Source organism: Ascaphus truei, chromosome 6, assembly GCF_040206685.1.
Source record: "Ascaphus truei isolate aAscTru1 chromosome 6, aAscTru1.hap1, whole genome shotgun sequence".
NCBI lineage: Eukaryota > Metazoa > Chordata > Amphibia > Anura > Ascaphidae > Ascaphus > Ascaphus truei.
The window spans coordinates 35,699,456-35,727,248 of record NC_134488.1 but is presented as its reverse complement, the minus strand read 5'-3'; the positions used below and the strand labels follow the sequence as shown (position 1 = coordinate 35,727,248).

At 47.1% G+C, this 27,793-nt stretch overlaps 1 protein-coding gene across 1 annotated transcript in view; it reads right to left on the bottom strand.

Annotated features, from left to right (window-relative positions):
- Window positions 1-27,793, bottom strand: part of LOC142498033 (uncharacterized) — a 448,291-nt gene that overhangs the window by 10,048 nt on the left and 410,450 nt on the right. The window contains exons 6-14 of the mRNA XM_075606542.1: window positions 24,449-24,605; window positions 17,711-17,774; window positions 15,897-15,917; window positions 13,579-13,758; window positions 11,210-11,299; window positions 10,832-11,052; window positions 7,913-8,067; window positions 1,262-1,510; window positions 142-304 (exon numbers count right to left, since the gene is read on the bottom strand). Of these exons, the coding sequence (XP_075462657.1) occupies window positions 142-304; window positions 1,262-1,510; window positions 7,913-8,067; window positions 10,832-11,052; window positions 11,210-11,299; window positions 13,579-13,758; window positions 15,897-15,917; window positions 17,711-17,774; window positions 24,449-24,605 (1,300 nt within the window). The remainder of the gene's footprint in view (window positions 1-141; window positions 305-1,261; window positions 1,511-7,912; window positions 8,068-10,831; window positions 11,053-11,209; window positions 11,300-13,578; window positions 13,759-15,896; window positions 15,918-17,710; window positions 17,775-24,448; window positions 24,606-27,793) is intronic.

The window sequence follows — 27,793 nt, the reverse complement described above, 5'->3', positions numbered from 1 at the left end:
CCGCACACGCACGGCGGTACTGTATATATATATATCCCCTCCCCCCACATAGCGGTACTGTATATAATATATATATCCCCTCCCCCCACATAGCGGTACTGTATATATATATCCCTCCCGCCCACGCACGGCGGTACAAACCTTACTGCTGCAGCGCTCAGTGTAGGAGTCGCAGAGGCGAGCCGTGAAGAAGAGGTAGGTACGAGACTGCTCTGCAAACTGCTGCATCTGGACACTGAACTTCACCTCCGCTGACCTCCCGTTCTGTATCCCCCGAGTCAGGAGCTGGCGGTCAGAGCCCACCCTGAGACACACAGAGGGTTACCGGAAATACAAGAGACATACGGATATAGAAAACCGAGAGAGACCATGGGAGAGAGAGAGAGAGAGAGAGAGAGAGAGAGAGAGAGAGAGAGAGAGAGAGAGAGAGAGAGAGAGAGAGAGAGAGAGAGAGAGAGAGAGAGAGAGAGAGAGACAGGAATAAAGATAGAGACAGGTATAAGGACAGAGATAGATGAGGAGGGAGATATATATATATATATATATATATATATATATATATAGAGAGAGAGAGAGAGAGAGAGAGATATATATATAGAGAGAGAGAGAGAGAGAGAGAGAGAGACAGGAATAAAGATAGAGACAGGTATAAGGACAGAGATAGATGAGGAGGGAGATATATATATATATATATATATATATATATATATATAGAGAGAGAGAGAGAGAGAGAGATAGAGAGAGAGAGAGAGAGAGAGAGAGAGAGAGAGAGAGAGAGAGAGAGAGAGAGAGAGAGAGAGAGAGAGAGAGAGAGAGAGAGAGAGAGAGAGAGAGAGAGAGAGAGAGAGAGAGAGAGAGGAGCAGAGAGAGAGGAGCAGAGAGAGAGGAGCAGAGAGAGAGGAGCAGAGAGAGAGAGAGCAGAGAGAGAAAGATGAGCAGAGAGAGAAAGAGACACAGGTATAAGGATAGATATAGAGATATATGGAGGGAGAGAGAGGTATAAGGCTAGAGATAGATGGAGAGAGAGAGATAAGGAAAGAGATAGACAGGGGAGAGAGACAGGTATATGGATAGATATAGACGGAGAGAGAGAGAGAGAGAGAGAGAGAGAGAGAGAGAGACGGAAGAGACAAAATGGCACATATATACACTCACATAATGACAACATATAAAGATAAATACGGTATATAAAAGCCCTGACACGGAAACCCGTATATAAGGAACTGAAAGGGTTAACATGTAACGGGGTCCCAGCTCTTACCCCCCAGAGATGAGCTGCACACGTGATGTAGATGTGGGGTCATTGTCTGGAGCAGCGAAGACTTCTTCAACTCTCAGCCTGAAACGCTCCGTGTCTGTGAAGTTTGTGATCACGGTGATATACACGGTGTTATACGCAGAGGCACTGAAAGTGTCACCCAGTGACAGGGGCTCAGTGTAGTCGGCATTACTATAGATGGCGGCACTTAAGTCTCCATCGTTTCCATACACTGCACTCAGTGTGAGCGTCCTGCAAACGAGAGAGAGGAATGAGGAGGGCGAGAGAGAGATAGAGACTGGGGTGAGGAGAGAGGGATAGCAGGAAAGGGGGTGAAAGAAACAGGGTGAGATGTAGGAGAGAAGGAAAGGGAAGAGGAGAGATACAGAAAGAGAGGAGGAGTTATAGCGGGGGAGGTGGAAAGGAGAGAGATAAAAACATGGGATGAGGGGCAGAGGAAATAGAGAGACAGTGGTGAAGGGGGGGGGAGAGGAAATGGGGGAATGAGGGAAAGAAGAAAGGGAGGGAAGAAAATCTATACACATATTTTAGAATGTATACGTTTATATTGTAATTTATATATATATACACACACACACACACACACACAACACACACACACACACACACACACACACACACACACACACACACACACACTGTATATATGGAGAGAGAATTTAAAGGTTTGTTTATGAACCGAAATGATGGTTTTCCTGTAATGGATTTTGTATAGTACAGTACACATCTTTTTGCAGTGACTGATTCCTGTGTGCAGTGTTCATCTATCAACTTGCATTGTGGGTGATGTCCCATTGTCATGGCAATGTGGCACCATGAGAAGGCATACCGACAGGAAGAGAGCGCGCAGGAGAAGGCAAGATGTCCCACACACCTGCCCTGCACCGAGCCCCGCAATTTTACTAGCCGGCCCTGTATGGATAATATATATATATATTGTGTGTGTGACTTATGGTAGATCTAGGAATGAAGCGACTTGGGACGGAAAGAGACTTTGGCCTGGAGGAACATATGGCTGAGGCCTGAAATCTGGGCCCACTTTAGGCTTAGAGTCTGTTGAAAATAGAGAATACTGCAAGAGCCAGCAGGGAGTGTGGAGTGGAGCCTATTTGAGGCCATTGGTGGAGGGGCCTAGGGCCCTAAAGATTAAATGATTTGCAATAATATGTCTTAACATATGTAAATGGTCATTCTATCTACAAGGCTAACACCAATGTACTTCTACCTCCGGGTCCTACGGTAAGTGAAGCCTGTCACGGGAGACCAGAACTTTTAACACCTTTACCACCGGGATCACTATCACCAGACAGGACACAATAGTTGAATAAATTAAAGTTTATTCTGGCAAGCCAGCAAACACACAAAATACACAATCACAATGTGCACTCACCAACTGGGGCCTGCGGGAAGAGAATCTAGCCTCAACTAGGTGCAGGGGCCTGCTTCGGTAGGCTTGCTCTGAACGTCTTCTTCTCCGGCTTCTCAGTGCTATTCAGCCAACAGCACTTTCGAAAAACCCGCCAGGTGTGTCTCCGATCAACTCCCAAACTCTTCTGGTTCTCTGATCGGCCGCGCTCCTTACACGGCCCTCAGTGCCCTATACTTTTCATGGAGCAGGGGTCACAGGCCAATCAGAACACGGATCGTGACTCAGCTTATCCGGCTGCACCAATCAGAGGAGGTGGCCGGCCTAGGCACGCTAGACCGCCCATCGGGGGATGAGTGGGAAATTCGAACTGGCCAATGGGAATCGTGCCTACTGAGTCCCAGCAACGGTTCCCTTGGCCAGCCCCATTCCCCCTGCGTGGTAGGCGCCTCCGTGTCTCAGGAGAACAATGGCTCTGCACCACCGAGAGCCAGTTCTCAGACCTGAGTCTCCACCCTGCCCCACTCACCATTTTCCCGGTCCTCAAGCCGCTCCCAGCCTCTGCCACGAGCTGGCATTTCTCTGTATCCAGCCCAGCTAAATGAATTACTGTGTCTGCACGCTGAGCAATGCTAACACAAACTACATTTCTGGCTTGCTAACTGTGCAGGGAACACGCTAACATAGGGAATAAAAGTGCTTTTATATTATACAGTCCCCGTTCCCCAAGACAGTTTTCCCCGTTCCAGATATCACACAGTGATATAGCTCTCATCTGGAAGAGGTTACACACAAAACATTACACACAGGCCAAAATTAGCCTCACAGAGGCGCCCATTACACGGTTTCAAGGCAGTCAGACGGACTTCACCTTTATTATGTGAGGCTGGCTGCCCCTACCGTCACATCTCCCTCTTCAAGATGAAGGCTCTGGGGTAGCTACCCCATCAGGTATCTCCCCAAGACTAAAGACCCTCCTTTTGTCGGGGCTGGGATCATCCTGCCGGGAAAGTCCGTTGGCGTTGCCGTGCTCACAGCCCTTCTTGTGCTGGGTGGTAAAGTCAAACTTCTGAAGGGCAAGGCTCCAGCACAACAATTTCCCATTTTCCCCCCAACACCCGCTGTAACCAGCTAAGAGGGTTGTGATCCGTGATCACTGTGAAGGGCCTCCCGTAAACATAGGGCTGTAATTTCAGTAGAGCCCAAACTATGGCCAGGCACTCCTTCTCAATCGTGGCATAGGCGATCTCCCAAAGCAACAGCTTGCGGCTTAGGTAAAACGATCGGATGCTCGCTGCCATCCTCGCCCATCTGGCTTAGCACAGCACCGATGCCATAAGTCGAGGCAACGGTCTGTACCAAGAACCGCTTGCTGTAATCGGGAGCTGCCAGGATTGGATCGCCGGCCAGAGCATCTTTCAGAGCCTGGAACGCGTCCCACACTCGGGAGACAAGGCTACCATCACCGGGAGCCGCTTCTTAGTCAAATCAGTCAGGGGCTTGGCCCGGGCGCTATACTGGGGCACATACTTTCTATAGTAGCTGGTGGTACCTAGAAAAGCGAGGACCTACATTTTAGTGCGGGAAACCCGCCAGTCTTTTGTGGCCTCAGGCTTGAGATGCGCTCCGCCTACCCGGTGGCCGAGGTACAATACCTCCGCCATGCCGACTTGGCACTTGGATGGCTTTGGTGTCAGGTCGGCCTCCCTGATCCTATCTAGGACCACCGCTACATGAACCAGATGGTTAGTCATCACTAAAGATAGCTATGTCATCCAAGTGAGCTGTAGTATAGACCTGCATCCCCTCCAACAACTGGTTCTTCATCAAGAATGGCATGACCGCAAACTCATACAAGCCACTCGGGCTGATGAAATCTGACTTGTCCCATGCCTCCTGGGTTCAACGGTATCTGCCAGTACCTTCTGGACAGATCCATGGTGGTCAGATACCTGGCCCACGAGCTCTTTTAAGAGCTCATCCATGCGGGGCATGGGATAGGAATCTGCCAAGGTCTGAGCATTGAGCTGCCGGTACTCCACACAGAACCGAGTAGTCCCATCCTTCTTAGGCACCAAGACTACCGGCGAAACCCAAGGCCTCTGAGACCGGGAAATTACCCCTAGGGCCAGCATCTCCTTGACCTCCCCCTCAATGCTCCGCTTCACCTCCACAGAGACCCTATACGTGTTCTTGTGGAGGGGCTGATGATCCCCGGTGTTGAACAGGTGATCGGTCCTGCCCGGCGTATCCATAAACAGAACCTGGTATCTCGAGCCTGCTCCAATCCCCACCTGCTCCACTGAACCTCCTTGGAGGACTTTTCCCAGGAGATCAGGCAGAGCCTGGCTCACCAGATCTCCCAGCGGCGGGCTACAAATAGCCAACGCCACTGGCCCACTCGCATGATACTCCTTCAGCATATTTATGTGGTAAGTCCTGTGCCTGCCTGTCTCTGGATCCAGGTTTACCACATAATTACACTCATTCATCCACCGGTGGACTGTGTACGGACCAGCCCAGGCGGAAAGTAATTTTTTCTGTCGAGTGGGCTTCAGAACAAGCATTTACTGCCCAGAGATGAATTCTCTGCTATCTTACCAGCGCTTTTGCCTAGTCTGAGCTGCCTCGATGTTAGCCTGTGACAACCCCATGCGTTCCTCTAACTGGTCCCTGTGTCCCACCACATACTGTAGCACTGAGGCATCAGTATCGTTGGTCTCCCTCTCTCAGCCCTCATGGAACAGATCGAGCGGTCCACGAACACGGTGCCCATACAGAAGCTCGAAGGGGGAAAAGCCGGTGGACTCCTGCACCACCTCTCAATACGCGAATAGCAGGTGCTGCAAGCGAGCTTCTCAGTCTCCGCCTTTGGCTTCCACAAATGCCGCAGCATTTGCTTCAAGGTCCTATTGAACCGCTCATATAATCCGTTCGTTTGGGGATGGTAGGGGGCTGTGCGGAGAAATTTGACTCCGCACGTAGCTCAGAGACACTGGAGCAGTTCAAACATGTACATTATATATATATATATTTACACTTGTGCAATTATTGCTCCTGCTTTTACTGTGTAACAGTAATGTAAAAAGAAGAGCATTCTTCCACCAGTGGATCGACAAGGGAGGAAGATGATGATCAAACACACACACACAACGTTATTTTTCTTAAAGATGATATGTATTAAACCAAAAAGTAGAATAATTAGAAAGGATATATATATATATATATATATATATATATATATATATATATACACACATACATACAGTATATATATAAATACATACGCACACGTGAGTATGTGTGTGTATAAATATATATATATATATATATATATATATAAATAAATACAGTTATATATATATATTTATATATATATATACAGTATATACAGTATATATATATATATATATAGCAACTGTAAATATTACTGTATGTTCATTTGCATGTCTTAGACAGGTCTGCAACCCTGTCCTTCCCCATTGTCACCCAGCATACAGCGCTTCCACTGCAGCAAGGGATTCTGGGAAATGACATGCAAATGAGCACTCAGTGCCACCTTTTGTCTCAAGCTCGTATTACACAAGCCAATCCTCAAGCCAATGCATGCCGTTTTAAACACAGCTTTTAAACAGAGGCTGGGATGAGATGCAAAGCCATTAGACCCACTCACATACATGTTTCAACCTTGATGGGTCTCATCAGTGTGAGGCTGGTCTTAATGGCATATATATATATATATATATATATATATATATATATATATATATATATATATATATATATATATATATACAGTATATATATATACATACGCACACGTGAGTGTGTGCATGTGTAATTATACATACACACACACATATATATATATGTACTTGTGTAATTTGTAACGGATCCGCACCTTAGTTTTCTGCTTACCTTGCCTTACAGACCTGTGCAGTCCTGGAACACTTCCCCTAATATTCACTGCAGCCCCACCCTGGGTTCACTCATTAAAGCAATGCTGTCAAACGCCCCTTCTGCTATTGGTTCACTGACCTTTAAATACAGCCTTCCCCACAATCCTTCTCTGCCGAGCATGATCCTTCCTGGATGTCACACGTGTTCTGCCAGAAGCCCTAGGCTTGTCTCCATTGTGTACTAACCTCTGTAGTTCTCTTCTCTAGTTCCTGAGGCCTGCTGCTAGTCTTCATGCAGGGGCCTGTGTTTCCTGAGTATCCTGAAGCCAGCTACTACTCTCTATGTAAAGGCCTGTGTTGCCTGCTTTCCTGAGGCCTGCTGCTAGTTTCACGCAGAGGCCTGTTCCTGACTCCTGTGCTGAAGCGGAGGACTCTCCAGTGTTGACTTCAGCTTCCTGTTTCCTGAGGCCTGCTGTTCTTCCATAGCAGAGGCATATCTACTGGTTCCTGGGGCCTGCTGCTCACTCTCCATTGCAGAGGCCGTGTCCTGGTTCCTGTGCTGAAGCGGAGGACTCTCCAGTGTGTACTTCAACTCCCTGTTTCCTGAGGCCTGCTGTCCTTCCATAGCAGAGGCCTGTCTACTGGTTCCTGGAGCCTGCTGCTCTCTCTCTCCATTGCAGAGGCCGTGTCCTGGTTCCTGTGCTGAAGCGGAGGACCTCCCATGCTTACTTCAGCTTCCTGTTTCCTGAGGCCTGCTGCCCTTCCCTTAGCAGAGGCCGGTCTACGAGTCCTGAGGTCTGTAGCTCTCTCTCTCCTTGCACAGGCTCGTTCTGGACTCTTGCGCTGAAGCACTGGTTTACCAGTGCTGCCAGGCGGTGTGCCCACTCCGGTCTGCCTATCCCTTCCTGAGACCAATAGCATGGGCTATGGTCGCCGCACGCGCAGAACCCGCTCCCACCCTGCAGCTATTACACTGAAGCGGGACCTAGTTGACTTCCTGTTACCGAAACTCCGCTCCGATAATGTTTATCCTGATGTCTCCAATCCTGACCCTGGATGTCTACTGACGATTCTGCCTTCTCCAGTCCCGACCCTGCTACGTACGACTACGAACTGCGCAATCCGGATCAGCCTGCGCGGTCTAAGGTCGGTGCTTACACAACCCCACCTCAGCCACGCGGCCCGACCCAGGTTTGTGGCGAGCACAACCGTGACATAATAATACTGTATATACATATAAGTGAGTGTGTGTGTGTACATGTGTAATTATATATACATACAAGTGTGTGTACATGTGTAATTATGTATACATATAAGTATGTGTGTGTGTGTACATATTTATATGAATATGTGAATAGGTGTATATACCCATTATCCTGATGCAGTGCAAGGAGAAGCTGTGTGTCCCAGTACAGGGAGTATACACAGGAGAAGGTGACCTTTAGCTCCCCTCTGGACCCTGCTCCCCCGGAGTTGTTCTGAATGTGCACAATGTTGGAATAAACCACATCAGATGCATTAACCTGCCAGAGAGAGGGGGAGAATGAATATATATATTATATCTATATATATTGTATACACACTAAAGTGTGTATATCTCAGCGATGTACATAGAACTTTTCCAGAGAGCTTACAATCTAATTTAGATAATAAACACACAAAATCCCAGCAAGCTCAAGAAACCCTAAAACATACCACATAGTGTGTGTGTGTGTGTGTGTGTGTGTGTGTGTGTGTGTGTGTGTGTGTGTGTGTGTGTGTGTGTGTGTGTGTGTGTGTGTGTGAAAAGGAGTGCTACTGAGCGTGGTCAAATGTATACAACAAAAGACAGAAAAGCCCAATGCTACGGCACTATGACAAAAATACACAGTGAAATACCTATATATTCTCTTGAAAAAGGGTCATTTAATTAAACCATTTGGCCAAAGCATTATAAGCCTGCAAGCCACATCAAGGCATGAACATTAGCAGGTCCTAACACTACCTGATTACAATTCTCATTTACCTCTATAATTGGAGGGAGAGTGATCACATTGGATCAGTAACATGAAAAAGACCTGCTAATTTGGAAAGTGAGGAGGGTCGAGCTTAATCCCTGGGGTGCAGGGGCCACTAACCTCCAAACAGCTGAGACCAGCTGGAAAAAAAGTTAATAAACACACAGAATCCCAGCAAGCTCAAGAAACCCAAAACATACCACATACCACTAAATTACCCCTTTTCAAGAGAATATATAGGTATTTCACTGTGTATTTTTGTCATACTGGCCGTAGCATTGGGCTTTTCTGTCTTTTGTTGTATACATTTGGCCACGCCCAGTAGCACTCCTTTTAACACATATACATAGTATGTGGTATGTTTTGGGGTTTCTTGAGCTTGCTGGGATTTTAAGTGATATAATACTATTGCTTCAAAAACATAATAAGTGCAAAGTATTTAGGTGTATAAAACATCAATAGTGCTACTAACAATACCAAGATTGATATAACAGATGGAATTACATATGATATACCATATGTAGGATGGACCTATTAGTATAATTAGATTATAAGATCTTCAGAGTAAGGACCCCTCTTCCTAAATGTTACTTTTATGTCTGAAGCACTTCTACCCTTTGTGTTATTTATATCATTTATATGAGTGTCACGTGTATTAATGCTGTAAAGCGCTATGCACATTAATGGTTTCTATATAAATAAAGACATACATACATACATACATAATGGTAAGGTAAAGGCTGTGTACTAATGAGATAATATTGATATATTGATTAAAAAGTTCAGAGGATATACCACAGTACAACACAATACAGGCAGTCCTCGGTTATCCGTCACAATGCGTTACTCAAAATGGTGTTGGATAGCAAAACGTTGTAAAGCGAAACACGTTTTCCCATAGGAACACTGTTTAAATGAAAGGTTCCGTTCCTGAAGGCATTTTTAATGCTAAAATACACAAAATATTTTACGCAGACAATAAGATATGCAGCACACACATAAATTATATAATGTATATACTGTATATATATAAAAATATAATACATTATATAGTATAATATATATTATATACACATAAACAACTTTGCAAAGCGTCATAAGAGTGTTGGGAAAGCCGTTTTGGCGTTGTACATAGGTATGCATTGCATAGCGTTGGATAAGCCATTCGTTGTAAAATGAAGCGTTGTAAAACGAGGACTGCCTGAAGTGCAATGATAAAACCGCAATAAATGTCCCAAGGAGGTCCAGGGAGCTTGTTTAAAGGAATAACCACTTCCTATCATGAAACCTATCAAAACAAGAGAAAAAAGTGCATGCTCCGTGTGTAAAATCTATGAGACATTTTAATCATCTGAACAAATCTAAAAACATTGCACTCATATGGGTATGAAAACATCCCTACGCATTTCATCATGGCTTAGGACTTCATCAGGGAAAATTCCCTGAAGAAGTCATAAGCCAAGCCGAAACGTGTAGGGACGTTGTCATTCGCATATTCACGTCATCACGCCAGATGAGCTGGAGAGGCGCAGAGCCAAGTGGAGCACAACTCAAGCTGCTTGTTGCCAGAGGACCCCATTTGGAGGTAGTACCACTCGCTCCGTTTTCCGGATCTGCAGTTAGCGTCTCGGTGTGCGACGAGAGACCAACACCTCACCTGCTGCAGTGACTGAGCATGAGTATAGAGAATTGAGGTAGTGCACGCACTCAGTCACACTGGTAAATAGGGGGGTACTTAGCTGCCAGTGCGCTGGATCCAGGGAAATTCTGATGTCCCGAAGTAGTCCAGTAGGTAGAAAGGAGGCAGGCACACGGTCTTAATCAGCAATGATGTTTAATGTGCCTAAGAAACCGACGTTTCGGCAGTGCAATACTGCCTTTCTCAAGGTGTGGTTATGAGTATAGCTCATAACATGGTCAAATTATCCTGGCGTTTGTGAGTGTGATGTTTTTAGATTTGTTCAGATGATTAAAAAACTCTCTCTCTCTATTACACGATCCGTTACAACGCGAATCCGCTTATAACGCGATGCATGCGTGGCTCCCAATTTTCGTATTTATGAAAACTTTACAACACGATTATTGGTATCTTAAATACTTTATTGTACAATGCATACAATTGTACATTATTTCTAACGCGATCCGCTTATAATGCCATGTGATTCTTTGGACCCCAAGCACAGTGTTATAAAGGGGTTGAACTGTATATATATATATATATACACACACACATACACACTCTTGAGTGTATACATAGTTATACAGATAATAAGATCAGATCCCCTCTTACCGTGACCTGGTTCCCACACCAGCCTGTGGCGGGCTTTGCTTGTATGACCAGTACCCGAGTATTATTGCTCACGTCAGGGTAAGTGGAGTTGCACGAGTCGGAGCTGTTATCCAGCCGTAAGCTCTGATAATCGTATCCAAACTGAGCCAGGCGGCACATGCTGAGCGAGACGCTCATTACTCCAGTGTCACACGTGAGAGATACGACAGCGTCACCTGGTGCTGGGTGTAAAACACAATGCACAGAGACAAGCGTGGTGTCCTTTACTAAGGCAAACAGGGCACTCAGAGGTAACCTGCACTATACAGGTAACTCTCTATATAATGACAGTTGTAATAATCTCTCCTGTAAACTCCCCCAACACACACACAGACTTACTTGCATTTTGGGGGGCGGTGCTGTTACACTCACAGGTCGCTCCCCCCCACACATCATGACAAAGCTCTTTTGGGAAAAACGGTATCGCATCTGAAAGAGATCAGAGAACTCTTATGTATCAGTTATTGATCGCTGAGTTTCTATTTATCAGTTATTAATCAGTGATTCATATCTGTCAGTTATTGTTGTCAGTTATTGATGTCAGCTCTTATCTATCAGTTATTAATTAGTGTCAGCTTTTATATATCAGTTATTAGTTAAAGATCTCCTATTTCCTCTATCAGTTATTGATCAGCGACTTCCTAGCTGTCAGCTCACTAATCAGTGAGCTCCTATCTACCAGTTATTTATGAGTGTCAGCTCTTGTGAATCAATTATTGTTGATAGTTGTAGTATTTTAAGTATTAATCAATGTATTAAGTATTTTAATCAATGTGGTACTTCATTGGTTAACGTTGGTTAGAAATTATGTTTAAAATACAAGATATTGGGTTTATGACAGATCAAGACCCTTTCTGTGTCTGTGCCGATCTACAAAGAGGGTGTAATTGGGGGGTTGTCACTGATGGTCCACTAACAGTGACATATGTACAGGTTAGAAGGCTGAGGTCCATAGCCAGATCCTGGCCTGTCAGCCTCAAAGAAAACCGTGACATTCTTGAATGATCACTTGTGACTCACAGAGTGAGGTGACAAACAGGTCACCACTTCGTTGGAGGACTTTATTAAAAACGAGGATATCATGTGATGACATCTATTCTGAATACTAAAAGGCACATAGTTGGCATTGTTGCAATAAGATGTATCAAATCATACCGCACTCTTCAAGGTTAAGAGGTGCCTAAGACAGATAACTGTATCTCCTGCGAAAATAGACATTACATGGAGGCGTGTATGTGGAGAGCACAGACGCAACCGTGAAGATGTTGTCTGTCTAAGAATTAGGGAAATAAAGTTACGAGGCCTTTAATATATTCAGTGAAGACTTTAAACGTCAGAAGAGGAGGTTTTTTTTCCAAGTCATAAAAATGTCAGCCAAGTAGCTGATTTACAATAGGTGTGAGTCGGGTCTGTGTTTCAATGCAGAAGGTCTGGGCATAAATGTTGGCATGTTTGAATAGAAAATTAGAATTCAACAGAGGTGTGTTTTGGGGTCAGACAAGTGAATTCTCTTCTACCCCAGTGACACCTCCGGACATGATATATGGTAACGCACAGTATAGGGATTTCTGTTTGTTTCATCCTTTTATTTTAAGAAACTGTTCTGCATTTATTGTAACTGTATGTTCTTGTAATAATCTTTCTCTGTAATCTAAAGCAGTGTGTGTGTATATATATATATACGCACGAGAGAGAGACAGAGAGAGAGAGAGAGAGAAAGATATCAGTACCGTGTTAGCCGTGCTTCAATAATCAAAAATGAATAGACGATACCGTTCTGTGGGTTTTTTAGTAAACCCTTTGTTTGCTTTATTCCTTGTAACACCGCCGGAAGAAGAGATCAGTGTATCTCGAAAGCTCGCACACATAAAAGCATTTCGTTAGCCACAGAACGGTATCGTCTATTCATTTTTAATTATATATAAATATATATATATATATCACTTGTGAGCACATTTACATGTCCTAGACAGGTCTGCAGCCCTGCCTTTCAACCATTATGACCCCGCATACAGTGCTTCCACTGCAGCAAGGGATTCTGGGAAGTGACATGCAAATGAGCACACAATGTGTCACCTTTTGCCTGAAAAGCCATTTACATGGAGCCCGTATAAGTAAATGCAACGCTGTTCACACAGCTTTTAAGCACAGCATGGGATTATGCAAAGCCAATCAAACCACACACACGTAATGCTTTGGGCTCTGAATTAACTGTTGCATGCTTTGTAGAGAGCAGCATTTTCAGACACATTTTGCTACAACAGATTTTTCTGTTTAGAGCATGTTTTTTCTTTAATAAACAGGGACCTGAGACCCTGACAGATATAGATAATTACATATTTTATTTGCATATTACTTATGTAGTGGCAGCGAATAGATTACAATCGAGAAAGAGGTAAATATTTTAATTTAAAAGCACCTTGCGCAGGAGAAAGGTGATTGGATAGAGTAACCATCTATATTAACCCTGGTTGCATATCTAAGTCAAGTGCTCACAAGTATGTTGTCTGTGACAGATGGAATATGGGGTCGGATTGAGGGGAGATATTAGACATTTCAGGATCCATGCGTGGAAAATAGTGACTCAGCTAGAGAGCTGTGAATTAACCCTTGCAGGTTACGTGATAACAGGTGTGCCGTATGTGACAATAGTATTATCTATTAGCTATTAATCAGACTGTGACAGGTGTAAGATGCTCCATTCTCACCTGAGCAGCAGGACCTGGACGGGTCCCAGAATAAATTAATAGGGCAGCATCCATAGGAGACCATAGCACACTCAGTGGTGGGGACGCAGGGGATCACTTTATCATTACACAAACATCCGTATTCGTATTCTTCCGCACAGGACCCACTGCAGGAGCTGCACAGAGGGGGGTCAATGCCGGCTGCAGAGAGAGAAGCACAGGATGCTACAACATGTCACTGCACAGAGGGGGTCAGTGCCGGCTGCAGAGAGAAGCACAGGATGCTACAACATGTCACTGCACAGAGGGGGTCAGTGCCGGCTGCAGAGAGAGAAGCACAGGATGCTACAACATGTCACTGCACAGAGGGGGTCAGTACCGGCTGCAGAGAGAGAAGCACAGGATGCTACAACATGTCACTGCACAGAGGGGGTCAGTGCCGGCTGCAGAGAGAAGCACAGGATGCTACAACATGTCACTGCACAGAGGGGGTCAGTGCCGGCTGCAGAGAGAAGCACAGGATGCTACAACATGTCACTGCACAGAGGGGGGTCAGTGCCGGCTGCAGAGAGAGAAGCACAGGATGCTACAACATGTCACTGCACAGAGGGGGTCAGTGCCGGCTGCAGAGAGAGAAGCACAGGATGCTACAACATGTCACTGCACAGAGGGGGTCAGTGCCGGCTGCAGAGAGAGAAGCACAGGATGCTACAACATGTCACTGCACAGAGGGGGTCAGTGCTGGCTGCAGAGAGAGAAGCACAGGATGCTACAACATGTCACTGCACAGAGGGGGTCAGTGCTGGCTGCAGAGAGAGAAGCACAGGATGCTACAACATGTCACTGCACAGAGGGGGTCAGTACCGGCTGCAGAGAGAGAAGCACAGGATGCTACAACATGTCACTGCACAGAGGGGGTCAGTGCCGGCTGCAGAGAGAAGCACAGGATGCTACAACATGTCACTGCACAGAGGGGGTCAGTGCCGGCTGCAGAGAGAAGCACAGGATGCTACAACATGTCACTGCACAGAGGGGGGTCAGTGCCGGCTGCAGAGAGAGAAGCACAGGATGCTACAACATGTCACTGCACAGAGGGGGTCAGTGCCGGCTGCAGAGAGAGAAGCACAGGATGCTACAACATGTCACTGCACAGAGGGGGTCAGTGCCGGCTGCAGAGAGAGAAGCACAGGATACTACAACATGTCACTGCACAGAGGGGGTCAGTGCTGGCTGCAGAGAGAGAAGCACAGGATGCTACAACATGTCACTGCACAGAGGGGGTCAGTGCCGGCTGCAGAGAGAGAAGCACAGGATGCTACAACATGTCACTGCACAGAGGGGGTCAGTACCGGCTGCAGAGAGAGAAGCACAGGATGCTACAACATGTCACTGCACAGAGGGGGTCAGTGCCGGCTGCAGAGAGAAGCACAGGATGCTACAACATGTCACTGCACAGAGGGGTCAGTGCCGGCTGCAGAGAGAAGCACAGGATCCTACAACATGTCACTGCACAGAGGGGGTCAGTGCCGGCTGCAGAGAGAAGCACAGGATGCTACAACATGTCACTACACAGAGGGAGTCAGTGCCGGCTGCAGAGAGAGAAGCACAGGATGCTACAACATGTCACTGCACAGAGGGGGTCAGTGCCGGCTGCAGAGAGAGAAGCACAGGATGCTACAACATGTCACTGCACAGAAGGGGTCAGTGCCGGCTGCAGAGAGAGAAGCACAGGATGCTACAACATGTCACTGCACAGAGGGGGTCAGTGCCGGCTGCAGAGAGAAGCACAGGATGTAACAACATGTCACTGCACAGAGGGGGTCAGTGCCGGCTGCAGAGAGAGAAGCACAGGATGCTACAACATGTCACTGCACAGAGGGGGTCAGTGCCGGCTGCAGAGAGAAGCACAGGATGCTACAACATATCACTGCACAGAGGGGGTCAGTGCCGGCTGCAGAAAGAGAAGCACAGGATGCAACAACATGTCACCGCACAGAGGGGGTCAGTGCCGGCTGCAGAGAGAAGCACAGGATGCTACAACATATCACTGCACAGAGGGGGTCAGTGCCGGCTGCAGAGAGAGAAGCACAGGATGCTACAACATGTCACCGCACAGAGGGGGTCAGTGCCGGCCGCAGAGAGAGAAGCACAGGATGCTACAACATGTCACTGCACAGAGGGGGTGAGAAGCACATTATACTGCAGTGTCTCTGTATCCTCCTCATGTGGAGTTAGTGGGAATTTGGTGCTAATATCTCGCGTCCCTCTGTGTCTTACCAAAAAGGAGTTATTATTATTATTATTATTATTAGTACAAATAACCTTATTGCAGGACTCACCATAACAGGAACCGGCAGCACCTGCAGGGGGAGGAGAATACAAGTGACTCAGACATTACTCATTACTCAGCCCCAATCAGGACCCCCAGGGACCAGCAGCAACGTGGGGACAGACACAGAGACAGCTCCCGCCCCCCCTAATCAGAGAGATCAAACTCCTAGAGAATAAACTCACTTTATGATGAATCCCTGACACAGAGATAGAGAGAGCGATACGATAAGAAGAGATTTCCCCTGAGGAGAGCAGAGGCCCTGAGATAACATGTAACAGTGAGGAGAGACCCTGAGATAACATGTAACAGTGAGGAGAGACCCTGAGATAACATGTAACAGTGAGGAGAGACCCTGAGATAACATGTAACAGTGAGGAGCGACCCTGAGATAACATGTAACAGAGAGGAGAGACCCTGAGATAACATGTAACAGTGAGGAGAGACCCTGAGATAACATGTAACAGTGAGGAGAGAACCTGAGATAACATGTAACAGAGAGGAGAGACCCTGAGATAACATGTAACAGTGAGGAGAGAACCTGAGATAACATGTAACAGTGAGGAGAGACCCTGAGATAACATGTAACAGAGAGGAGAGAACCTGAGATAACATGTAGCAGTGAGGAGAGACCCTGAGATAACATGTAACAGTGAGGAGCGACCCTGAGATAACATGTAACAGTGAGGAGAGACCCTGAGATAACATGTAACAGAGGAGAGACCCTGAGATAACATGTAGCAGTGAGGAGAGACCCTGAGATAACATGTAACAGAGAGGAGAGAACCTGAGATAACATGTAGCAGTGAGGAGAGACCCTGAGATAACATGTAACAGTGAGGAGCGACCCTGAGATAACATGTAACAGTGAGGAGAGACCCTGAGATAACATGTAACAGTGAGGGGAGACCCTGAGATAACATGTAGCAGTGAGGAGAGACCCTGAGATAACATGTAACAGTGAGAAGAGACCCTGAGATAACATGTAACAGTGAGGAGAGACCCTGAGATAACATGTAACAGTGAGGAGAGACCCTGAGATAACATGTAACAGTGAGGGGAGACCCTGAGATAACATGTAACAGTGAGGAGTGACTCTGAGATAACATGTAACCGTGAGGAGAGACCCTGAGATAACATGTAACAGTGAGGAGAGACCCTGAGATAACATGTAACAGTGAGAAGAGACCCTGAGATAACATGTAGCAGTGAGGAGAGACCCTGAGATAACATGTAACAGTGAGGAGAGACCCTGAGATAACATGTAACAGTGAGGGGAGACCCTGAGATAACATGTAACAGTGAGGAGTGACTCTGAGATTACATGTAGCAGTGAGGAGAGACGCTGAGATAACATGTAACAGTGAGGAGAGACCCTGAGATATGTAACAGTGAGGAGAGATCCTGAGATAACATGTAACAGTGAGGAGAGACCCTGAGATAACATGTAACAGTGAGGAGAGACCCTGAGATAACATGTAACAGTGAGGAGAGACCCTGAGATAACATGTAACAGTGAGGAGAGACCCTGCGATAACATGTAACAGTGAGGAGCAGAGACCCTGAGATAACATGTAACAGTGAGGAGCAGAGACCCTAAGATAACATGTAACAGTGAGGAGCAGAGACCCTGAGATAACATGTAACAGTGAGGAGAGACCCTGAGATAACATGTAACAGTGAGGAGAGACCCTGAGATAACATGTAACAGTGAGGAGAGACCATGAGATAACATGTAACAGTGAGGAGAGACCCTGAGATAACATGTAGCAGTGAGGAGAGACCCTGAGATAACATGTAACAGTGATACAGACAGGAACTTACTATCTACATACAGAGATATTCCCACTTGTGAGGTGTCTGCACCAGCTGCACGGCCCACGTTACACTGTGAGGAAGGACAGACAGACAGCACGTTATACTGTATATCCATCACCTGACCAATTAACCATCGTTAGGAGAGCCGTATACGAGAGATTAAAGCCGATGATAATAAGACCTCTTTGGCCTAGATGAGAGGTAGTAGAGGGGACAGCCTATGGAGGGACTGCTTCCTCGCTGTTCAGGATTTAGGGATTGCGCCGCATACGGCGCGCTCCCGCCATACCTCCGTTCACACGCGGGACTACCGCCAGGGAAACATCCGCAGGTCGCACAGCATGCACTGGTGATGTCACCAGGTGCTCGGTGGTAGATCCAGCCTCCGGATTGCGTCGACAGTGCATGGCGCGCATACGTGCCGTGTGTGCAGCGCGCCCAAGCTCAGTGGCAACACTGATTACATTACTCACTCCCACCTGTCTCCTGCACCGCTCTAAACCAATCATGGCTTCCGCTGTGGCCATGCCTCCACTCCATCCCCCCCCCCCATCTCATTGGCTACTCAGGCGTATATATGCTCAGCAGTGCCACTGGCACTTTGGCTGAGCACAGATCCATGTATCGTTGTGTTTCACGTCTCCTTTGCCTTTCGCAGTCTCGTCTTGCCTTGTGTGACAGGGTAAACAAAAGCCACCAGTTACAGTACATGCCTGGAAAACCTATGTCTAGTCTGCAGTGCAGCACTGACTAGGTTAACTTTAGCTGGGAACCTCAGGACAATTAGTTGGATCCCAGCTGCCTAATCAAGGTGTGTTAAAACCCAAGCTGTAGACACATCTAGCTGGCTGTTGATGAGAGAGGAGTAAGCTGCTAAAGTGATTCCTGAAAACAAGGTCTGATAAGCAAAGTAGTGAATTGTGAACTATCTGTCTCCTGCATAGAAAAAGGGTAGCTGCTTATATGTGAACTGTCTGCTAAAGAGAAACTGTGTTGTTGGTTGCTGAAGGAAAAGCCATTTTCGTTTGTTGCTAAAAGAAAAGCTGTTTTTGTTTTGTGTGCTGTATATTTTTCAAGGCAAAATAAAACAGCCTTGTCAAGAAACCCACGTGTGTAGTTGCATGTACCCTGCAACATATGGTGTCAGAAGTGGGATGGTTTTTTTCAAAAGGCTCCTGCAGTTAAAGGGCCACACACACACACACAAGAATGGAAGAATTTTTGAAATAGTTTTTGTGCGAGCAGGCCCGGCTGCAAGCAGAGAGAGATGAAAGACTTTGGCAGCAGCAAACCCAGCTCGTAGCCCAGCAGCAGGCAGCACAGGAGAAGTGAATGGCCAAGCTGCTGACCCAATTCCAGGGGTCTGCCAGTACAGAACTTGCAAGCAAACCCCCGATACTCCTGAGGAAAATGGCTCCAAACGAGGATCCAGAGGCTTTTTTACTGACTTTTGAAAGAGTTGCCGAAGCTCAGGGCTGGGCTACAGATCGCTGGGCAACTGCTTTGGCCCCGCTCCTCATAGAAGCCCAGGCCTCATATCAGGGTCTCCCAGCAAATCAGGCAATGGACTACCGACAAGTAAAAGCCGCCATACTGGATCGCTTAGGTCTGACCCCAGAGACCTTCCGGCAGTAGTTCCGGAACATGAAGTACACCGTTAAGATGAGACCCCGGGTCCTCGCTCAGCGATTATTGGACTTATGTACGCGCTGGATACAACCCGAGGAGTGCACTAAGGAGGCAATTCTTGAGCAGGTGGTTTTGGAACAATTTCTACAAATAATACCCCCTTCCGCACGCTCGAGGGTAAAACGCCATGCTGCTGAAACCCTAGCTTTGGCGGTCCGACTCGTGGAGAACTTCCGTGGGTCTGAGCAGCAGGCGAGTGTCCTGGACCCGACTCCACCGGCACTTGCGGACGCCCAAAGAGGGAGGTCGGATCAATGGGGAACCTACGGCCCGTCACGGAACCGCCAAGTCCAAAGGAAGGAGCAGTCGTTCCAGCAAGGACGGAGTCCAAATGCTGGTCCCCGCAGAGACCCTCATCTCCTTCCGGATGTCGGCTCGTCGCAAAGTGAGAGGAACTTCCGAGGACGTCGCCCTCAGGACCCATCAGATGCCTGGTCTCCAGTAATCCGTCCAGTGGAGCGCTATCCACAGCCTCCTCCTGCGAGGGAACCCTCTCCATGTTCTGCCTGTGGAGAACAAGGCCACCGGTATGTGGACTGTCCACTGATGGATTGTTCATTCAGCAGAACCGTCGCCTCGGCTTTTTCTGGGGAAAATTACAAGCCCTGGCTACTTCCAGCCCTGATTGGGGGAAAAACCGTCCAGGCCCTTGTAGATTCGGGCTCTGGGAAAACTCTGGTCCTCCAGGAACTGTTACCGCCCAACGTGTGTTCTTTTGACTCCCCATGGAGCATAGAATGTATACACAGCGATGTAAAACCTTATCTGACGGCCAAAATCCGGCTACAGGTAAAAGGTCAGGAGGCTTACCTCGAAGTAGGAATCGCTCCTTGGCTACCTGCCCCCGTTGTGCTCGGTCGGGACTGGCCTTTCTTTGCGGACCTAATGGCCCCAGTCTTTCACGAGGAACCTCCTTCTGGGGCTCAGGAGAACCCTGGCAAACTGTTCCCCTTCTCGGCAGACCTTTTTCCCAGTAGACACCGGGTTCAAAAGACTCGGAAGCAAAGACGCTTGGACAAACAGGACTGGTTGCAGAAATCTGGGTCTCAAGGTGACCATTCTAGTAGTCAGAGGTCACAAGTGATGGCTGGGGATAGCCAAAGGGAGGGGGATATGGGCCCTGGAGATTTACCAGACCTGTACCTCCCTGACTTTCGCCAGAAGCAAAGGGAAGACCCAGTCCTTGCGAGACAGTATGACAAGGTGGTGAAAATTGATGAACAGATTTTAGATGCACAGGGGGTGATAGTATTCCCCCATTTTGAGCTATCAAAGGATATCCTATATAGGGTGAATAGGCAGACACAAACAGGGGAGGTCACCAGACAGATATTGGTTCCCAAGACGTTTGTTAAATCTGTGTTCACTCTAGCCCATACTGTCCCTTGGGGTGGTCACCTGGGCAGGGATAAAACATTGGACCGTATTTCATCCCGATTCTATTGGCCAGGGATGGATAGTGATATTGCTAAGCTATGTGCAGCATGTCCGGAGTGCCAGCTAACTAGTCCAAAAGGACAAAAACCAGCCCCTTTGGTTCCTCTACCCTTGGTGTCAGTTCCCTTTGAGAGGATTGGGGTAGACTTGGTAGGACCTCTAGAACCTTCTGCGATAGGACACAGGTTTATCCTTGTAATAGTGGACTATGCAACAAGGTATCCTGAGGCGTTCCCCCTGAGAACAGCAACGGCGAAGCAAGTAGCCAACAAGTTGTTGGAACTGTTCTCACGGGTTGGACTTCCCCAGGTTATGTTGACAGACCAAGGTACAAATTTCATGGCTAAACTGATGCAGGATGTCTTAAAGTTACTAGAGGTCAAGTCTGTTCGGACATCGGTCTACCATCCACAGACTGACGGATTGGTGGAAAGATTTAACCGAACTTTAAAAGGGATGCTGAGGAAATTTGTAGACTCAGAAAAGAGAGCCTGGGATGAACTTCTCCCTTTTCTGCTGTTTGCAGTGCGGGAAGTTCCCCAGGCCTCCACGGGATTCTCTCCATTTGAATTGCTCTATGGCCGCCAACCCAGGGGCATCCTAGACCTCCTAAAGGAGTCCTGGGAGGAACAGCAGTCCCCTTCTAAGAATACCCTGCAATATGTACTAGACCTTAGGAAGCGCCTAGATGTGGTCGGCCATTTTGCCAGGGAGAATCTTAGATCAGCCCAGGACAGTCAGGAGAGACATTACAATCAGAATGCTCGCATGAGAGTGTTTCACCCAGGAGACCAGGTGATGTTATTGTTACCCAGTTGCGAGAGTAAACTCCTGGCCAAATGGCAGGGACCATTCGAAGTACTCCGCCGTACGGGGGATGTGGATTACGAGATCGCTCAACCAGGGTCCAGGAAGGGTAAACAAATTTACCATGTGAACTTGCTGAAACCCTGGAAGATGCAGCGGTCTCTATTCATCCACCCGGTGGAGGAGGAAACGGACTTGGGTCCTCAGCCTCCACGGGAGAACATCGTGAGTGACGATAAAATCCCAATGGGTAAATAGTTGTCCTCTGAACAAAAAGGGGACTTGTTAGCAATAATTACACAATTCCAGGATGTTTTTTCTGACTTACTAGGACAAACTAACTTAATTTCCCATGCAATCGAGACAGCACCTGGGGTAAAAGTACGTTCCCGTCCTTATAGGTTGCCTGAAAGTCGTAGGGCTCTGGTAGAGAAGGAGGTACAAGAAATGTTACACTTAGGAGTGATTAAGGAATCATGCAGTGAGTGGTGTAGTCCACTAGTTATGGTCCCTAAACCCGATGGGAAGGTAAGATTTTGTGTGGACCTCCGAAAGGTCAATGCGGTATCCAGGTTTTACGCATATCCGATGCCAAGGGTGGACGAATTAATTGACGCCCTTGGTAACGCGGAATATATATCCACGTTGGACTTGAAAAAAGGATACTGGCAAATACCCTTAGAGGAAAAGTCCAAATGCAAAACAGCCTTTGCCACTCCCATGGGTTTATACCAATTTGTGACAATGCCATTTGGACTGCATGGAGCCCCAGCCACATTTCAGAGACTCATGGATAAGGTACTGAGGCCCCATAGGACTTATGCCGCAGCCTACCTAGATGACATTGTCATTTATAGTAAACACTGGCGGGACCATCTAAATAGGCTGAAAGCGGTCCTCAAATCTCTAAGAGAGGCAGGGCTCACAGCCAACCCTAAGAAATGTGCCTTGGGTAAAGCGGAAACCAAATATTTAGGGTACGCAGTGGGAGATGGAAAAGTAAGGCCACTAGCCGACAAGGTAGCTGCCCTGAAAGAAGTTCCGACCCCCCAAACAAAAACGCAGGTACGCTCTCTGATGGGATTAGCAGGGTACTACCGGCGGTTCATCCCCAACTATTCGGAAGTGGCTGCCCCTTTAACGGACCTCACTAAAAAGTGTGCCCCTACACAAGTGGTGTGGTCAAGGGATTGTCAGAGAGCCTTTGAGGACATAAAAAGGTGTCTATCAGAGGGTCCCATCCTTAGAAGCCCAGACTTCAACAGCCCTTTTATAGTGCAAACAGATGCATCAGAGATAGGGCTAGGGGCAGTGTTGTCACAACAGTTTGAGGGAGTTGAACATCCTATCCTTTTCCTGAGTAGGAAATTGTTCCCAAGGGAAAAAAATTACTCAGTGATTGAGAAAGAGTGCCTCGCAGTAAAGTGGGCAATCGAGGCTTTGAGGCATTACCTGGCAGGCATCCATTTTACTTTGGTGATGGATCATGCTCCACTGAAGTGGTTAAATAGCATGAAGGATTCCAATGCTAGATTGACTAGGTGGTATATGGCCCTCCAACCCTTCTCATTTGAGATTCAGCATAGGCCGGGAAAAGAGAACGCAAATGCTGACTTCTTTTCTAGAGAAGGGGTGGATGGTCGGGCTTCAGCCGTGCGTAGCCCCAGCCACACACTAACAGGGGAGGAATGTGACAGGGTAAACAAAAGCCACCTGTTATATGCCTGGAAACCCTATGTCTAGTCTGCAGCGCAGCACTGACTAGGTTAACTTTAGCTGGGAACCTCAGGACAATTAGTTGGATCCCAGCTGCCTAATCAAGGTGTGTTAAAACCCAGGCTGTAGACACATCTAGCTGGCTGTTGATGACAGAGGAGTAAGCTGCTAAAGTGATTGCTGAAAACAAGGTCTGATAAGCAAAATAGTGAATTGTGAACTATCTGTCCCCTGCATAGAAAAAGGGTAGCTGCTTATATGTGAACTGTCTGCTAAAGAGAAACTGTGTTGTTGGTTGCTGAAGGAAAAGCCATTTTCGTTTGTTGCTAAAAGAAAAGCTATTTTTGTTTTGTGTGCTGTATATTTTTCAAGGCAAAATAAAACAGCCTTGTCAAGAAACCCACGTGTGTAGTTGCATGTACCCTGCAACACCTTGTCTTGCTGTATCTTGCTTCGTGTACTGACCCGGCTTTACCCTTGGACTCCGCACCTCTGGCTTACTGACCCCGGCTTACTTCTGACTCTCCGCATCTCTCCAAACCTGACCTTGGGACTCGAACAACAACTATTCTACTATCTCCAATCCCGACCTTGGCTAACAGCACCTTTCTACGATCCGGACCTCCCCTACTCTGACCTCGGCAAGTATTACAGACAACTCTGACTTCACCATCCCCTACCCAACTACCTCGACCAACCCACTCTCCAGACGTTCCCCTGTAGCTGTGGTTGGCGTTACTACCAAATCCCACCTCAGTCCCGGGGTCCCGCTTTGTTTGTGGTGAGCACAGCGTTACACTCGCTCACTGTTTGTCACACTTTGCATTCTCATATCCGAGCTGGCTCTGCGATTTCTTGTATATTCCCCCATTTCTCCTGTACGTACGATGGATAATCTGTGAGCTCGGAGCTCGGGGGTTAATTACACAAGGAGGAAATGTAGAGCTGGGTCATGGGGCCAACATGGGGCGCGGGGGGTTTATTGTGGGACCTTGTTTGTCTGGTCACTTTCACATCACTGAGTGCTGGAGCGGCAGGAACTTTGTACCCATGGTGGGGCAATAAAGCTGCTAGTTACCCCTCTCACTCACTTACCCCAGTACAGATGCCAGTCTTGTCACACAACCGCACGTCACAGAAGATGAACACTTTGGGTTGATTTTGAAATGCGAATGACAACATTGCGATTCTGGCCTCCAGAGCCGCCCCGTTCACATTGACCTCTGTGTAAAGCCCCTGATTGGCCGGACAGCTGTGAATAAAAATACACATGTATGTGTAACCCCTCTAATTTACTGCTGAGGCGGGGGCCTGAGGCCCTCCTTTTAAATACCTTACCGCCCACGTGCCCACAGGTCAGACAAAAGGGAGGCAGACTATAGCGATGTTTATAAAACCCAAACCTGGCCCTTCTACCTCCTTCCACATTACTGTTGGAAGAACCCTCCTTCACCCAGAAGTCCTGGCACGCTGCCTGGGGGTCACACTCAACTCCTCTCACATTATAAAGGTAGCTGTGACAGTCAGGGGGAGCCAGGCTATACAATGAAGGTTAAGCCCATTTGTGTACCCCTGAAACCGTGGGGTCCCTGGCAGCTACATAGACCATAAGCCAGGGGCCATGTTGGTAACGTGTAACAGTAAAGTGCCCCCCGCTTTCCCACTTTTCATGTTCCCTTTGCCCCACGTGAAACTTCATGTGTGTAACTTTTATGTGGGATATTTGTTTCGAAATGCAATTACTTTGTTTGCAGGAGTTCGGGGGCCAAAGTTACTGGTAGCCCCCTAATTGTCCCCGGCCGGTACGCGGGTGGAATTACACCCGTGGCTGCCCAGTGTCCCCCAGACTCCTGGTTTTCGAGACCAGATATCCCCGATCCATTTCCCGCACAGATATGGGTTCCCCCAAGACGTATTAGGTATTAAACCATATTTTATTATGAGTTGTGCTTTTTCTATTCAGCCAGGCCGGGCATATATCACATAAACATAGTGACAACCCGCTCACCTAATAGTACAAAGCGCAATAAAATAACGGTGCAAAGGGAAAACCTATAATAACTAACACTTGAACAAGTGACCACCAGGGGTCACTATAAGCCCTATAATTGCACTCTAAAGTTACAGCACCCTGGTATGGGTGTTGTTAAGTAAAATGCTATATTGAAATTGATAGGACCAAAGGAAGGATCCAAAACCACCTTGTAACAGACTAAAAAGCAGTCCAATATTAAAATTATTATTATTTTTTTTTTTTTTATTAGTCTCTATATAACGACAAAACACATACAGGGAAACATATAGACAATGGGTATTAACAATCCCCAGCGGGAGAGACGGCTAGAGAGGAGTACAACCTATGTATATACTCTACTACTTGGAGGCACAATATCCTATATATTACAGAGGGGGGTGTGTGGGAGGTGTAGGAGGTGAATGTGAGCTAATGCACAAGTGTAATACTGAACTTGGCAGCAAGGGATATTACCTCCTGATAGGAGATATGGGTGCGCGTATGCATAGACAAAGATATGCAATTCCTCCAAAATAATTGGTGTTCCCATAGATTTATATACTACAGGCATACCCCGCTTTAAGGACACTCACTTTAAGTACACTCGTGAGTAAGTACATATCGCCCAATAGGCAAACGGCAGCTCGCGCATGCGCCTGTCAGCACGTCATGAACAGCAAAACCGGCTCCCTACCTTTACCGAAGCTGTGCGCAAGCGGGGAGACTATAGAGCCTGTTACAAATGCGTTATTTACATCAGTTATGCACTTATATGACGATTGCAGTACAGTACATCCATCGATAAGTAGAAAAAAGGTAGTGCTTCACTTTAAGTACATTTTCGCTTTACATACATGCTCCAGTCCCATTGCGTACGTTAATGCGGGGTATGCCTGTATATACTAATGACTACACAGATGGTACACAAAGCAAATATCATTACATGGTGTATGAATGATCGTGGACTATAGATCGCATAGGTAGTCAGAGAACACATATATACGCGCACTATGTCGTGAGGGGAAAATACCCCTCCAAAGACAGGCATAAAAAACTGATCCAAATATCAAAAGGTCTCATCTAAGTGCGGTGCTATAGATGGAATGGCATCAGTGACTGTGTCAGTGTGGTAGAGGAGGAAACAAGAACATATCTCGATGTCTCGCGCTATACAACCATATCTTCACAACCCCTCGTTACAAAGTCCGTCTCTCCAGGTGCGCGTCATGAACCTTGGACGGGATGTTGAGTGGTGTCGGGGTGTTAAGTGGCCACGCCAGGGCGGAGTACTGGGTCCGGAGAACAGAGACCCACTGCGGGGAGGACACTCTGGTCTGCCAGACTCAGTGGAGCCTGCCCAGTAGTTGGCAATGGGTTGGCTGGGGGAAGCCTCCGGTGGTAGGCGCGTTTCCCATTGGTCAATTCGTATGTCCCGCCCATCCGGCATCCCGAGCCAGCTTGGCATGCTCCTTCCTCTGATGTCAGCCAAAGGACGAGCCCCTGTTCCTATTGGCTAGTGGGAGGGAATTCCCACGCTCTGATTGGGCGCTCCTCGAGCCTCCATGTTGATAGCTCAGCGGAAGGTATGAAAGGAGAAGCCTCAGTCAGAGAACCAGACCATTCTGTGACTAGGGCCGGTGATGCAAAAGAGGGCTTTTCAAAGTTGCTCTGTTACAAATTGCAGAGTAACCGGCTTCGTTTTTGGAGCTAATAAAGCCTGCTGCACTGAGGCTAAGTCAGACGCGTAGTCCAAGTTCTCATTTTAGATAAATAGTAGGGTGGAGGCGGTCACAGCACTTGGAGTCCAGTCAAAGGATGAAGATAAAATCAGCTTTATTAGAACATGCTGTACATCGCAGATAACATACTCTGACGCGTTTTGTCTCTGTCCGAGACTTTTTCAAAGAGTAATTTGCCGTTATCACACAGGTTCCCTAAATAGGTCCCAAACAAATGTGATTGGATGTTCTAAATGTGAATATATGGACAGTTACAAGATGCGGACTCCTATCAGCGTCTTGTAGGGAATCCCGTATCCAAATATAGTCGTGAATTGTTAGAACTGTTAGAATTTGGCAAGATTCTTAATGCTATTAGTAATAAGGAATTTGAATTCCTTACCTGTCCACATCCAGTGACCCCTATATTCCACCATCTCCCAAAGATCCATAAGTCGCTGGTAGACCCCCCGGGTCGCCCAATTGTGGCGAGTATTGGATCTTTGGGAGATGGATTATCGCGATATGTGGACAGGTTTCTACAACCCCTAGTTGTACAGTTGCCCTCATTTGTCAGAGACACAGCGGATTTGATTGTCAATCTACAGGACCTCACATGGCACAAAGACTACAGGTGGGTCACACTTGATGTGGCCTCCCTGTATTCTATTATCAAACACGAGCATGGACTCACAGCAATTCAACATT